Raw genomic sequence first — 15,142 nt, forward strand, 5'->3', positions numbered from 1 at the left:
GGTTCCACAGCCACCCTCAGGACCCTCAGCCGAATTCGAAAAGAAACGCTGTATCTGGAAGAACCTGTGACTCTGCAAGAGTCGGCCATATCACTTGGGAGAATCGTGTCCTCCCTGCCTTCTGTTTCTGCCTTAAAAGAAGGGGTGACAGGGGGCAGCGTCTGACTGGAGAACCGGGAGGGCAGACTGGAGGAGGTGGCGGATGCTGTGAGCAGTGGGCGGGGCGCACTCTTGGGCTCCCGGGCCCCCTACCCTGTACCCACTCCCAGGCAAATTTGAAAAAAAAAATAAGGGGTGAGACTTCGGATGACAGCCTCTTCTAGAGTAGTCGGGGGACAGTGGCGCGCCAAAGCTCGCCCCTCAGGTTAGCCAATGTCGCCACCTAGAGGCAGTTTTAAGATTTTCTTACAGCAAGAGGCAACCTCTTTATTCTTGCAGTTCCTGAAATGCCAACATTTCACTTTCTTGCTCCTGGAAGTTCAGAATCCCTCTTTCATCCGCAGTCTGGCTTTGGCTGTATCTGTGACCCACAGGAAGCCCTTCTCCAAAGCTGTACGATGCCAGTGACGGGCACAGTGGCTTCCTATCGGGTCCAAGGCCCCCCTCCTGTTATACTCACTCACTACACCAGATGGAGAAAATAAATCTTTTAATCGCTTTGTAATTGGCATAGATGGCATAATTCAAACTCACATTTTTATTTAATAGACTGAAATATCACACTATAGCTTTGATTGAAACAGTACAGGAATCATAATGGTTTAAGTTTTACAAAATTTCATTTCGGCAGGAGCTTAATGGAAGTTGTTTCATAAAATTAGAGACTGGGGCTTGAATAAGTAAGAAAAACCCACCTAGAAAACAAACAACGACCCAGACTACAGTTGTCTGTTGTGACTATCCGAGAATTGTGCTTTCTGGGTTTTGAAGAGCTAGCTAGTCCATTAACGTCAAGACTTGCAAAATTCTGCCTTATAAACATGGTTGGGAGGGGAGGCTATAAATATGCCTAAAAAGTGCTCCCAGGAACAGGAACCTCAAAGCCAGGCTTTGTTGAAACTGTGAGCCTGAACTGGCTTTGAGGGAATCTTTCATATCTGGGGAGCTATGAGATAAGAAATCATCATAACGGGGACTATGGTGGCGGAAAAATCGTATCATTTGATGGTCATCACCATAGGGCCCAGGGCAAAAGCTCAAAGTCCTGTCTCTGGAGGAGGACGTTAGAAAGGCCCAAGGACCGCTTATGTTAGTTGCCCTGTAATTTTCAGGGTCAGCACCACATGGTGGCTGAGGACACAGCTCTCATCAGCCACAATGTGGGTCTGGAGGACTAACTCAAGGCAGGTCCTGAAGTTACCTGTACTGCCATTCCAGAGTGGAGACCGACGCTTACTGGCTGGGGTGGAGACTGGGGGCAGAAACCACGCTGCTCCAGAGCAGCAGAGATGGCTACTCAGTGGGGTCTGTACGGAGTTGGTAACAGGGAACTTTCTATTGAAGTGGACGACAAGTGAGAATCCCTCTGACTTTGGTGATTATAGGCATCGACAGTCAGCAAGTTTGAACCTGGGAAAGGCATTCATGGGTTGGTTGGTGCTCCTGGGCAATGTTCAAGCCTGAACTCAACTCCTGACTAGTGCCCAGGTACCTGTTCTGCAGAAAAGTCTGGATTCCTCAAATCCAATCCAAAGTCACTGCTTGAAGTGAGCTTCCTGCGTCAGACACTAAGTCAGATGGTTTCCATCGACGCACATAATGGTCGGCGTGCTCTTTCCAGGTCCCGAGGAGGGTGTGGTCGTGCTGTGACGTGGGGCACGTGGAAGCGAAAGCCCAGAGTAGTGTGTAGTCAGTCTTCCTGGACCCGGCCCTTGGGCTGGGCCGCTGCTCAGTGTGCCCGGGCCACCTCCGCCGCCTGGGCCTTCAGCTCTGCTGCAGCCTTGTCGGGGGCAGCTTTCTTGGAGTAATCTCGCTCTCCAAAAATGGTGCTTCCTATTCGGACATTCGTAGATCCCACTTCAATCTGTGGGAAAGGAGTACCGAGGGCTGAGTTTAACGTAATGAAACGCAGCAGACGCTGAAGCTGCGCCTCATCTGAGGGGCTTCTCGGAAGGACAACGATGACGCAGCTGCAGAGGACTATGGGGCAGTGGTTCACCAGGAGAGGGTGTTTAAGAAATAAGTAAGGGGACTTCCCTGGTGGTCCAGCGGTTAGGACTCTGTGCTTCCACTGCAGGGGGCCGGGTTCGATCCCTGCTCAGGGGCCTAAGATGTTGCAAGCTACGTGGCGCGGCTTAGATCCTCCTGAGCACAGGATCTAATTCCATTTTACTTATAAACACAAAGTATTTTTGCATTGCTTTAGTTATTCTATTTTCCACACGAGCTCCTACTGTATACCTGGAGGAAAGTTTATAGTGTGATTTTTGGAACACTTATCAAGTTATTCACTGCCCCAGAAGATCACGTACGTGAGCTGTTAATACAGCACACCTGTCAGAACGTACTTAGAGCTGCTGCCATCGTGGTGAATCTACACGCACGACGAGGCATCAGACTACTTCGTCATGACTTACTGTCATGTAGCCACGCCCAAGCATGAACACAGTGAAATGCCTTTTTAAGAAGCTGTAGTTTAATTTCTTCTTATTTTCCTTTAGATTCCACTTAGGGAATTAATTTAAAAAATTATGTGTGGGGCTATAATTCCTATACACTTCATTTCAAAAAAGAAGCGGCTGGGGATGCTAGTATAGGTGAGAGCCAGCACTCCTGGGCACCTAACGCTACAACGAGGTTTTTCTGTAGCAAAAACACATTGTTGCTGGGGGCCTTTGGACCCGAACCTGAGGCACTGAGGGCGCCGGGGAGGACACTCACCGCATGCTGGAAGTCCATGGACATGCCCATGCTCAGCTCCACCTGGTCGGCAGGAATGCTCAGCTTCCTGCACAGCTCCTCCCGGAGGGACAGTAACACCTGACAGAGAGACGAGTGTGACATCCATTTATCCCTGCCTTCTCCGAGGATGCCTGAAAGCGGCTGAATCTCAACATCTCTGACAGAGATTCTTTATTCCTCATGGTTTCAAGGCCTGTTCAAATTGCTGGAAGTGGACTTCCCTGGTGGCGCAGAGGTTAAGCAACCGCCTGCCAATGCAGGGGACACGGGTTCGATCCCTGGTCCGGGAGGATCCCATGTGCTGCGGAGCAACTAAGCCCGCGCACCACAACTACTGAAGCCCGTGCGCCTAGAGCCCATGCTCCGCAACAAGAGAAGCCACGGCAATGAGAAGCCCGCGCACCGCAACGAAGAGTAGCCCTCGCTCACCACAACTAGGGAAAGCCCGCACGCAGCAATGAAGGCCCCATGCAGCCAAAAATAAATAAATAAAATAAAATTTTTTAAAAAGATAGAAAAAAATGTTTTAAAAAAATTGCCAGAAGTTACTGAAAGGTTTTTTTTTTTTAGCAAATTCTCCTCCTTTTCAAGAAAGCTGTCAGTCGTTGGGGAGGAAGTCAGAGCTCATTTTCTCTAAAGACCGTGTCAGGCAGGTTCACACTGAGCCGAGAAGGGTCTCTGGAGGTTTGGGGACCTGTTCTGTGTCCCGTATGAGGAGAGTTCCAGAAGAGGGTAATCATATAACATGACAGGCAACGCCCGGGATGTCTGTGGAGTTGACGGCAGCAGCCAGCCCTGCTCCAGCACCTCACCGGATGCTTGATTGGCACGTGAGCAGCGCCCCACCCCGGGCCCCGAGTACCTGGAAGTCTGGGTTCGGTCCTCGACTAAGATCGTGCCCGAAGCTCCCGATGGTCATCAGCCCCACGAACTCCAGGCTGGGGCACTTGGCGCTTATGTGTTCCACCACGGCCACCATCTCTGCAGGGGGCAGGCCGTGTTTGCCTTCACAAAAAGAAACAGAAGACACGTAGAACATACCAAGATGTTCCAGGAAGCCAGAGGAGAGCCCCTTCTCACCCCTTCCTTATGACGGAGGAGGTGGCTCTCAGACAAGAGGACTTCTTGGAAGAACTTGTCCTCAAGACCAAAAGAGTGACTTTACATTGAGGTCTCCGTGTGTGTTACTCCCCTTCTGACCTGGTTCTGAGTTTCTCAAGGGAAGAGCTCTAAACTGGATTCTCTTTATTCTATCTCAGCATCTGAGAACAGCTAGAGTAGAAGGAAAAGAAAGAACACTGCTTTTCTTGAAACACCAAGAAGACTCACATCGCCAAAATGCCAGATTAACCCGAGAATTATTTTTCCAAATCTGGTATTTCTACCATTTTATTAATTTATTAGAATTGTAAAAAAATAAAAAATGAAGTATATATTACATAGTTTTGACTATAACTTGCAAAATTTAACTGAACTCGCTAATTAACAAGCAGAGGAGGAGTCTGCAGCAAATGATTATTTGTTACACAGTTATGAGGATGGATACTGTCCTTCTCTAATTTAACAAATGGAGATGGTAACATCCACCAATCTTTAATTGGGGCAAAGGACAGCCACTGATCAGGAAATGACGTAACAGACTTGATCTGGAGTCAATTTCAGATTTACCCATATTGATAATGTATTGTAGAATCTAGGTACATGTACATATAACGATAATTGTTAAAATTTACTGAACACTTCTGTGCCAGGCACATGTGCCAAGTCCTTAGAGCTTTTCATTAAATGCAGTAACTGGATGAAGTAAGTACTCTTACTTTCTCCATTCTAAAGAGGGGGAGACTGAGGCACTGGGAAACCAAGTACCTTTCCCAAGGTCACACAACCAGGAAATGTGGAACTGGGATGTGGATCCAGGTAGCCTGACTCTAGGCCCCATGCTTGTTCCTTCAGCCTAAGCTTTGTAGGCAAATGACTGGTCTGTAAACACTTATTCTTAACAAAGAGCTAACAGGTAAGACGCTCAGGGCTCTATAGCAACAGCTTTACCTCCATTTCCACGTTCAAGCCTCACAACACCCTTGGGAGTACTGCCCTGCTTGCACTGCCAGATAAGGCAGTGAAGCGCGGAGAGGTTAGGTACGTTACTCAAGGTTACAACGCTGCAAGTGGTGGAGCTCAGACTCCAGGTCTGTCTGATTTCAGAGCCCAGGTTCTGTTTACTATTTTACATTGTTAACCCAAGCCCCATAAACATATTCACTGATTGGTACTCAGTGATATTTCTTCGATTTTCTCCTAATGTAACATTAAATAGTTTTGTTAGGTCCTGAGAAGTATTATACATGTAAAACTGCAATCTCTTTCAGGAGGGATGGTGACCTCTGAGAATTTTCAGGATCAAAGTCACAATGCCCTTCTCGATTCCCCTTGCCCACCTCCTCAAAAATTAGGAAATAACAAACCATGATGTATTAAAGAATTACACGTGGACAGGTTTGGATGTCACTGTGACGAGACCCTACATACAACAGTTTCCTTAAAGGCCTGTGACTTCTTTCTGTAACCTTAGGTATCAGATGCTTAGGCCTGCCATTCTTCCTGAGGTACAACCATCCTAAGGGGAGAAAAGTCTGCAGTCCAGGTCTGGTCACTTACTCTCCTCTCCGCTGGTGTTAATCTGGACCATAACCTTTAACCTTTCGGGAGAACCTTTTTTCTGCCACGCACTGTTCACTTTGTCTGCCAGCTTCACAGAATCCACTGTTTCCAGCATGAAGAGATTGGGGACAGCTGTAACGAGAAAGAGGCCAGGTCATTCTTCACTCACCTGACCGCAGCAAGCAACACACCACAAAGCTTTTCTTGGTAGACAGGAAAATAATTTCCCAGGAAGAGGACAGTTAAGTCTCAGTTCTGCTAAGACTTACGTGACAGTTTACTAGATATTAAGTTCGAATGTCAGCCCATTGCTGTCTAATCGGAAAATACGAATAAGGAAAGGGAGGTGATGACGTGCTACAATCAGGTGGCAGACTAATAGTTTATAAATTAGGAGTTTGGGAGTAACATATACACACTACTATATATAAAACAGATAACCAACAAGGACCTACTGTATAGCACAGGGAACTATACTCAACATTTTGCAATAACCTATATGGGAAAAGAATCTGAAAAAGAATCTATCTATCTATCTACCTATCTTAATTACTTTGCTTTACATCTGAAACTAACACAACATTGAAAATCAACTATACTTAGGGACTTCCCTGGTGGTCCAGTGGTTAAGAATCCACTTTCCAATGCAGGGGACGTGAGTTCGATCCCTGGTTAGGGAACTAAGATACTACATGCCGTGGGGCAACTAAGCCCACACGCCGCAACTACTGAGCCCGTGCGCCACAACCAGAGAGCTCGTGTGCTGCAACTACAGAGCCCACGTGCTCTGGAGCCTGCACGTCACAACTACAGAGCCCACGTGCCACAACTAGAGGGCCTGCATGCCACAACTAGAGAGAAGCCCACACACTGCAACTAAGACCTGATGCAGCCAAAAATAAATAAATAAATATTAAAAAAAAGAAAATAAACTATACTTCAATAAAAGAAATAAGAATTAAAAAAACAATAAACAGTGAAAAAAAAAGAAGCTGGTAATTGTAGAGATTCTGAATGGCAGATTTGATCTGATTAAATCTCAGTTCAAACTGAGAGAAACAGGCCAAGATAACAATAAGGAAAGGTTAAAGAGTGAAAGCTAAAGTGCTCCCTGGGCCTGATATCTCCATGTCTTTAAACTTCCTGGGATGGGGATGCTCTTATTCAACAAGGACATCAGAATGACCACTGACAGCTAAGGGAGATACCAACTCCCTTCAAAACCAACTTCTTTCCCAAAGATGCACTGAGTCTTGCCTCAGGTAAAAAACAACAAGACAGAAGCAACATCAGCAGCTTACGTTTATTAAACACTGAAATCCTCCAGGTAATATGCTAATCACCTTATTTGCATTCTTTTTTTTAAAAATTGAAGTATAGTTGATTTACAATATTGTGTTAGTTTCAGGTATAGAGCAAAGTGATTCAGTTACATATATTCTGATTTTTTTCCCATAAAAGTTATTACAAGATACTGAATATAGTTCCCTGTGCTACGCAGTAGGACCTTGTTGTTTATCTATTTTATACATAGTGGTGTGTATCTGTTAATCCCACACTCCTGATTTATCCCTCCCCCCACCCCTTTCCCCTTTGGTAGTCATAAGTTTGTTTCCTGTCTGTGAGTCTGATGCTGTTTTGTAAATAAGTTCATTTTGTACCTTTTTTTTTTTAGATTCCACATATAAGTGATAGCATATATCTGTCTTTCTCAGCCTTACTTCACTTAGTATGATAATCTCTAGGTCCATCTATGTTGCTGCAGATGGCAGAATTTCATTCATTTTTATGGCTCAGTAATATTCCATTGTGTATATGTACCACATCTTCTTTATCCATTCATCTGTTGATGGACACTCAGGATGCTTCCATGTTCTGGCTATTGTAAACAGTGCTGCTATGAATACTGGGGTGCTTGTATCTTTTCGAATTAGAGTTTTCATCTTTTCTGGATATATGCGCAGGAGTGGGATTGCTGGATCATATGTCAGTTCTATTTTTAGTTTAAGGAACCTCCATCCTGTTCTCCCTATTAGCTATATCCATATTAGCTATATCAATTTACATTCCCAGAAAAGGAGGTTTCCCTTTTCTCCACACCCTCTCCAGCATTTATTATTTGTATAATTTTTGATGATGGCCATTCTGAATATGTTTAAGACCATGATTCTTGTGATGGTTTCATAAGTGCAAACATATGTCAAAACTTATCAAATTAAATATGTGCAATTTATTGTATGTCAATTATACTTCAATAAGGCTGTTTTAAAAAATAAATACAGGTTACTTTAATTTTGACACCTTGAGAGAAATAAGTATTCAGTTATTCAGGAAGATCTCCACCTGTCATTTTCATGCAGTTAAGTCTTTCTATAGTTAATTCTTAATTTTACTTTATTTACTGTATGTTACTGTATATTGTATTTTATTATTATATACTTTACTTGTAGTATTGTACATTATTGCATTTTATTTACTGTAGCCTTTCATTTAAAGCAAAAAGGACAAAAGTGTCTCCTTTGCCAGCTGAAAAATTTTATGGGCTTTAATTCCTTATAATTTATTTCAAAGACCACAAAAAAATACCTAATGTGAGGTACGGTAGGTTTCCAAGTATATATTACCCAGTCAATTGTGAGTTCATTCTTTTCTTACATGATGTTTTCCCTTATATTAAGAACGAAGATTTCCTAATGCCATCTGCAGCAACACAGATGCAACTAGAGATGATTATACTGAGTGAAGTAAGTCAGAAAGACAAATACCATATGATATCACTTATGTGTGGAATCTAAAATATGGCACAAATGAACCTATCTACAAAACAGAAACAGACTCACAGACACAGAGAACAGACTTGTGGTTGCCAAGGGGGGCGGGGGAGGGAGAGGGACAGACTGGGAGTTTGGGGTTAGTAGATGCAAACTATTATATATAGAATGGATAAGCAACAAGGTCCTACTGTAGAGCACAGGGAACTATATTCAACATCCTGTAATAAGCCATAATGGAAAAGAATATAAAAAGAGAATGCATATGTGTGTATAATTGAGTCACTTTGCTGCACAGCAGAGATGGGCACAACATTGTAAATCAGCTATACTTCAATCGAAAAAAAAAAATTGAAAAAGGAACTAAGATTTCTTTCCCCAAAGAAACTCCAAAGCACAAATGGTGAATCAGGAATACTCTAAAATCTTCTCTCTTCCACAGAAGGTACCGTAAGTGATACAATGATGAAAAAATTGTGTCTTCACATTTAGAGTTTTATCTTACCCATCAACTTGTTGACATTTTGTTTCTGTAGATGGCCAATGAAGTGCCATTTGATCTCAGGACACGAAGACAGAATCTGAAGAGAAAGAGGTGACCGTGTTTGACTTAGACTGTGCGGAGGCCTTGCCCGCCCACATACCTTGCACGCTGCCTTCTGACCTTTCCCCTCTATGCAATAAACCACTACTGTCATCTTCCGTCAGGCTCCTAAGGATACTTAGAGAAAACCTGAAGGCTTCTGTTCTATTTCTCTTCCTTGTTCCCATCAACTCTCTCCTTCTTTCAGATATTGCCCATTAAGAATAAACTGATTAAAGCTTTCAAATCTCAAAAGGATCCAAGATTACAGCAAGCTCCTAAAAATCACCATTTTCAAAAAGCCACAAAGGAGAAAACTATGATCTTAAGAAAGAAAGAAAATCTAGATGAGAAATGTTTAGGGCTCAAGGTGAACGCAGACATTTCTACCGCCAGCCCGACCTCCAGCTCTAAAACTCAACCACCGACGTGGGTCTAATTTTCAACTGAACAGCCAAGACTGAGATACAAACTAAAGAATTCAGATTCCACTTACTTTAGGATTTGATGCTTTTTCAAGCAGTTCCTGAACCTAGAGGGTAAAAACAGAACAAGTCAGAAGCCTGGCATACGTGACTCTTCCGAGGGCAGTGTGGAAAAGGGTTCTTACATAGTTCTCCCCGAAAGTGCGCTGCCCGTGACTGTAGGCCTCGATCACCATGTCTGCAGGTTTGGTTTTGCTGACCGCTACTAGCCGGGGCTGGATGGCTGGGAGTTCCTGCCAAGAGGAAAAGACCCAGATGAATCAAAGGTTGGAAATATTATCCCAATAAGCCCTGTAGGACATCCTGTAGAAGAGACTGGCAGAGATCTTTAACTTGGCATTCTGGAAGATCCATTTTTCCAATACTGCAGGGAGATCAGTGTCAAATGATGTTGATCAAACGTCTTTTGTATGCGTAGCATCTAACTCTAATACGCTAGCTACCTTAACATCTAGCAGAAGACCTTTCTCTCTCAGGAGAGCTGGGCAGGTAACTAAGAGCAGGATTTCCGTAGAGCCTGGTCTTTGACCGACAGTATCAGCATCACCTGGGTCCTGCTCCAGACCCACTGGATCTGAATCTCAGTCTGGAGTCTGCGAATCTCCTTTAAATCAAGCTCTCCGGATGAGTCTCTTGCATGCCAAGGTTGGAGGTTTAAGAATCACTTTGTCAAGAGAAGGCATTGCTCTCTGACTAGAAGGGAGGCCGCTTCTGGCTTCTGAAACCCCGAGGTCAACAGTCTTGGAAACTCATCTGGGTCCTGGTGTAATTATCAGTATTACCCACAGGCACTCTCAAAAGCAGCCTGCTTAGGGCAACTCTGTAACTTATTGTACCATCTAATCAAGAACCAGCGGCAGAACTGAGCCAAGGACACAGAAGGCTCTGGACTCAGGATTAGACCTAGCTGACCCCCCTGTCATGGCCATTACATAAAGAGCGGCTTCCCTGGACTCTGCTATAACCAAATCCACACAGGGAAGAGATTCACCTATCCCCATATGGCTCAGTTTTCATGTACCCCATCACCCTCTGGAATTTTTACAGAATCACAGAGTTCTCAAAGGGCCTGAAAAGTTACAATGATTAGCAAAGAGTTTTCCCTTCCTTCTGAGGGCTGCACTGCCAACCTTTGGAGACCATGTCATAACTCCTAGGACTGTGCGGATGAATTGACAGTTTCTAGAGAAAAAAGTGGAATAGGCAGCCCACCTGCCTGAGAGTTATACTGGGAGCACCCCTAGCGTGATTATTTATTAGGGGAATCTCTAGCTTTTTCTTGGAGAATCACAAAAAAATTAATGCTGGCAGGGAGCTTAGAGCTTTCCATTGCCTGTACATATGAGGAAACTGACAGCCCGAGCCGTTAAGTGACTTGTTCAAGGTAACGTCTAAGTAACAGCCAAGTAAAGGCTACACTAATACAGGTCTTCTGTCTCCAGGCCAGCATTCTCAGCTCTAACACCATAAATCCTTGATCTGAGAAAACTTTGACCTCTCTATTCAAGCCTGTCTTACTCCACATAATTCAGCTTAAACTCGCACTGAGGGGGGAAGATACTGACCTTTGGTTTAGTGAACTTCCAACAGGAGAGGAAATATATATAAGGAAAAAAAAAAAATCTCCCCGTAAACTGCTTCGGATTGGAGGTCAATTTCCTCCTGCCCCAAACGCGCAAGTGCAGCTCTGGTGCCTCCCTCCCAAGTCGGGCCAATCCACCCTGTCCTGCGCCAGCGAGGGGGGTGGGGGGACTGACATTTACTGAGCATCTACTAGCTGAGACGCTGCCACACACGTGATCTCCGGCAGACCTGGCCTCCTTTGGCTGCTCTGGTAGTGGTCGTCTTCTCCTGCAGCCTCTGGGCACAGGCCTGGCCCCTCTCCCATCCGCCAAGGCTGCTGACCCCTAACACGAAGCGGGATGGAGAATGATCGCGCTGCCTGGAGACTGGTCATTTTCCCGGGATACCGACACCTTCTGCTCCGACCAAGCCAACCTCCAGAAAACCTGACGTAAGCTGAGGAACCCCTTCGCTAGCCTTTTGGAGGCTCTGCAACCCGCGCCAATGCCAAGGCGGCGAGCAGGTCCCGCCCCTCCGGGAGACCCCTCTGCGTCACTGTGACGACCCATTCACACGCAGGTGTTTCCCCCCCACCCCGCCTCAAAGCGGCCGCCCACCGTCACCGCGCGGTCCCCTTCCTCACCCGCGGCCGCCGCGTCACCGCCTGCTGCACGCGCTCGTTCACCGCCCTCAGGGCGAAGCCGACCCCCAGCTCCGCGGACATGCTGCCAGCTCTCCACATCCCCCAGGGCCTAACGTCCAGCCCGGACCCCCGCTCCCCAGGCGGAGACCCCTTCCGGTCCCGCCCAGCTCACGTCTCCTTGTGCCCAATCACCGCTCACCACCGAGTCGTCTCAGCCAATCGTCAGCACGGGGCGGGACGGGGACGGTGCGGCTGGCGGCCCCGGCCCCAGCCCCGGCCTCTCGGCGGCGCCATCTTGGGAAGGTCGCCGAGGAAGCCCGGCGGGGCTCCTGGGTGCGGACCCGCTGCTGGCGTAGTTCCCGGGCCGGGAGGAAAAACGAGGGGCGGGCCTTCTGCGTCCGCCGTCTCTGCCGCCCCCGCGGAACCGAAGGGACGCAGAAAACGTGGCCTATGCCCGAGGTCCTCTTCCCGGGGTCCTTTGCTAGCGGATCAGCAGGAGAAGCTGCTGGGGCGGGAGACATGCCTTTTATCTCAGATGATTCTCGGGAGGAACCATTAAGAGATATAAAAGAAAACTGCAAAGAACATGGCAGGATTCAAATGTACGGTTATTTTCCTCTGGTCATCCTTTAGCCCAGTACTGCCCAGTGTAAGACACATATGTAATTTAAAGTTTTCTAATAGGCACATTAAAAAATATACATTTTATATAGCCCAATATATCCAGAGTAAGGTTTCAATATGTAACCAATAGAAAAACTTAATGAGATCTTTGAATTCTTATTGTATTGATACTTAATTTACAAAACCCGGTGTGTAGTTTGGACGACAAGCCTCAACTCAGACTGTCCACGCCGCAGTCCCCCCGGTGGCAGGTGCCGCCTTCTGGGAGGAGAGCACAGGCAGCTTTAGACAGTCCAGCCTGGGCTCCGCACACATTCAGCCCAGTTCTTGAGTCTCCTATGTGTGTAGCTCTGGGCCATATGAAGATCACAAACAGGATGAGGGGCGCAGTAGGAGCTTCCCTAGTGGCGCAGTGGTTGGGAATCTGCCTGCCAATGCAGGGCACACGGGTTCGAGCCCTGGTCTGGGAAGATCCCACATGCCGCGGAGCAATTAGGCCCGTGAACCACAACTACTGAGCCTGTGCGTCTGGAGCCTGGGCTCGGCAATTAGGGAGGCCCGCGCACCGCGATGAAGAGTGGCCCCTGCTTGCCGCAACTAAAGAAAGCCCTCGCGCAGAAACGAAGACCCAAGACAGCCATAAATAAATAAACAAATAAATAAATTAAAAAAAAGATTAGCGCAGTAAAATACTAAGTTTAATAGTCGGATGGTGAAATGGTAGGTGCTGAGGCAAAGCAGAGATGGATTTTGTTGCAGAAAACATTCTTGGCTGTACTGCTGTACTGTTGACAGACTCTCAAGCATTAATTCAGCTTCATGAATGAGATGCTGTTACGTTGGAGAAAGGGCTAAAGTTTGCTCTCCATGTTGTCTTGAGGTGACCGGGCTTCGAGCCTTCTGGAAAGAAAGGGCAACGTTCGTACTTTCTTCTCTCACCGTCTTCCCAGACCCTGGGAACCGAGACAGAATTTCACATGTCTGCCCTGGGAAAATCACTTTGAGCAGAACCTAGGGTCTTTGTCATGAAGGACTTCTTTTGGGGAAGTTTCCATCTACCACGAACACAAAACTGGGTTATCTGTAAACTAGGGTTGCAGTAATTGTGTTCAAGTAAAATGTCTCTGGACTTGATAATTTCTACTCCTGCCAAAGTGATAAAGATTAAAAAATGACTAGACTAGCCCTTCATGGTGTGAATATACTAATAGATGCTTGTGGTAGAGGTGCAAGGTTGGAAGGCGCTAGCCGGCAGTCAGTGGTGGAAGGAACAAAGGGATCATGGTGAAGGGCTGTATAGCGGAAGGATTGGGTGAGCATGACATACTTAAACGGATATGCTATATAGAAAACATTTTAAAGACCACAGAACTAAGGGATGTATAATCCAGGTGATAGCTCACTATGACAATAAGTAGAAGTAACTTCATTTAATAAGTCAGGTCATTTCTTTGAATTACAAGGTCAACCTCCCACCCCAATGGTGTGAGTGTGGCTCCCCAAAAAGTATCAGAAGAGTGATTTAAGCTTTCAAGTTAATAAGGATAGTGGCGGCAAGATTGGGTGGTGGTGGGCATAGGACTGACACAAGTTGAATCTTGGTTTCATCACTAAACTGTGTAACTGAACTTCTCAGTTTTTCATTTATAAAATGGAGTCCGTCAACATCTCCTTCAGACTTGCAGTAAGGATCAATCAAGGTAGCATGTGACACACACTTAGCAGAGTGCTCCCCAAAGCAAGTGTTCAGTGAACACTAGTCCCTCCATTAGTCAACATTTATTGAGACGTTTTCTCTGTAAAGGAACCAGGGGAGACCAAGATGAGTAGGACAGGATTTATTGTGGATTCACTTCTAAGATACTTTTCATCTCTAACATTCTATGACCTTATAAAAACGGAAATAAAGGCAAAAAGATCATGGGGACCCCAGTCTCATTATGATTTCCCATTTTCCAATTTTTTTTTTTAGCGTCTTAGCTGTACTTTTGAATGAATTTTATTCCACTTTTTCCTCCTTATTTTCATTTTTAGTTTCTTCCTCTTCCTGGGACATCAACCATCTAATTTAACCTTTCATCCTTCCATACTACTTAATCCTTGAAAAATGCAAGTCTGAAATCACCTCATCCCTAGTAATTGTCTTTAAATTGCTCCAACAGTTTGCAAGGACAAAGAAGAAAAGAGATTAGAAAGCCAAATACCCAGAGGAACCGGTTTCACAAACAATTTTATAAATATCTAGTATACTTACCATAAATGCCATCAAACTTTTAAAATATACACCTCTGTAGTCTAAGGCCCTGAATTATGAGAAAAACATTTATGGATTTAAAAATTATTTCCTTTAGGGAATCCCCTGGCCGTCCAGTGGTTAGGACTCTGCACTTTCACTGCCAAGGGCGTGGGTTTCATCCCTGACGGGATTAAGATCCCACATGCTGCGCGGTGTGGCCAAAAAAAAAAGTTTCCTTTTGAGTTTACTGTGATTCTTTCAGGGGGATTAAAAAAAAAAGATAAAATAAAAAAAATTACTATTGCCTGGTTACTTGGCTCTGAAGAGAAATGGAAAAATAATGCCCATGTTCCAGTTTAAATGAATTCAGGTAGAGAAGCCATGTCAGCAATCCCTCAGCAAACATACTGTCACATTTGGCTTTTGAAATGTCAATATAGATTCTAGAACCCTAGACCTGGTGAGGACCTTTAGAGATCATTTGATACTTCATATAGAGAGGATGACATTTAAACCATCCCAAACAGCACAGAGTCTCCCCAAGACCATCAGAGAAGAAAATGTTATCTGTGATAATCCCTGGATTTATTTTCTATTTGCAGATAACCACTTCTCTCTATTTCAAATTTTAGCCAGTCTTAAAGTAATATCTTTCAAAATGCTCTATTCTGCGAG

The 15,142-nt window shown here is 45.2% G+C and overlaps 1 protein-coding gene across 3 annotated transcripts; it reads right to left on the reverse strand.

Moving 5' to 3' along the window:
* Positions 1 to 632: 632 nt before the first annotated feature.
* Positions 633 to 12,433, reverse strand: PLPBP (pyridoxal phosphate binding protein). 3 transcript variants are annotated; one of them, XM_060001398.1, is made up of 9 exons: positions 11,608 to 12,433; positions 11,159 to 11,308; positions 9,527 to 9,634; positions 9,413 to 9,448; positions 8,839 to 8,914; positions 5,560 to 5,694; positions 3,764 to 3,906; positions 2,881 to 2,979; positions 633 to 2,023 (listed from the first exon to the last, which is right to left on the reverse strand). In XM_060001398.1, the coding sequence occupies exons 1-9, from the start codon at positions 11,704 to 11,706 to the stop codon at positions 1,889 to 1,891; spliced, it is 981 nt and encodes a 326-aa protein (XP_059857381.1). In that variant the 5' UTR covers positions 11,707 to 12,433; the 3' UTR covers positions 633 to 1,888. The 3 variants fall into 3 exon arrangements, with proteins under 3 accessions (XP_059857381.1, XP_059857379.1, XP_059857378.1); XM_060001396.1 differs by lacking the exon at positions 11,159 to 11,308 and having other exon boundaries at positions 9,413 to 9,442; positions 11,608 to 12,423; XM_060001395.1 differs by lacking the exon at positions 11,159 to 11,308 and having other exon boundaries at positions 11,608 to 12,423.
* Between the last annotated feature and the right edge of the window lie 2,709 nt (positions 12,434 to 15,142).

Source organism: Delphinus delphis, chromosome 21, assembly GCF_949987515.2.
Source record: "Delphinus delphis chromosome 21, mDelDel1.2, whole genome shotgun sequence".
NCBI lineage: Eukaryota > Metazoa > Chordata > Mammalia > Artiodactyla > Delphinidae > Delphinus > Delphinus delphis.

Coding starts and splice junctions, on each gene's coding strand:
- PLPBP (XM_060001398.1), bottom strand. CDS start 11,706: ATGTGGAGAGCTGGCAGCATGTCCGCGGAGCTGGGGGTCGGCTTCGCC. Junction 9,635..11,158: donor CTAGTAGATGCTCAGTAAAT/GTCAGTCCCCCC, acceptor TCCTCTTGGCAG/GAACTCCCAGCCATCCAGCC. Junction 2,980..3,763: donor GACCGAACCCAGACTTCCAG/GTACTCGGGGCC, acceptor TCTCTCTGTCAG/GTGTTACTGTCCCTCCGGGA.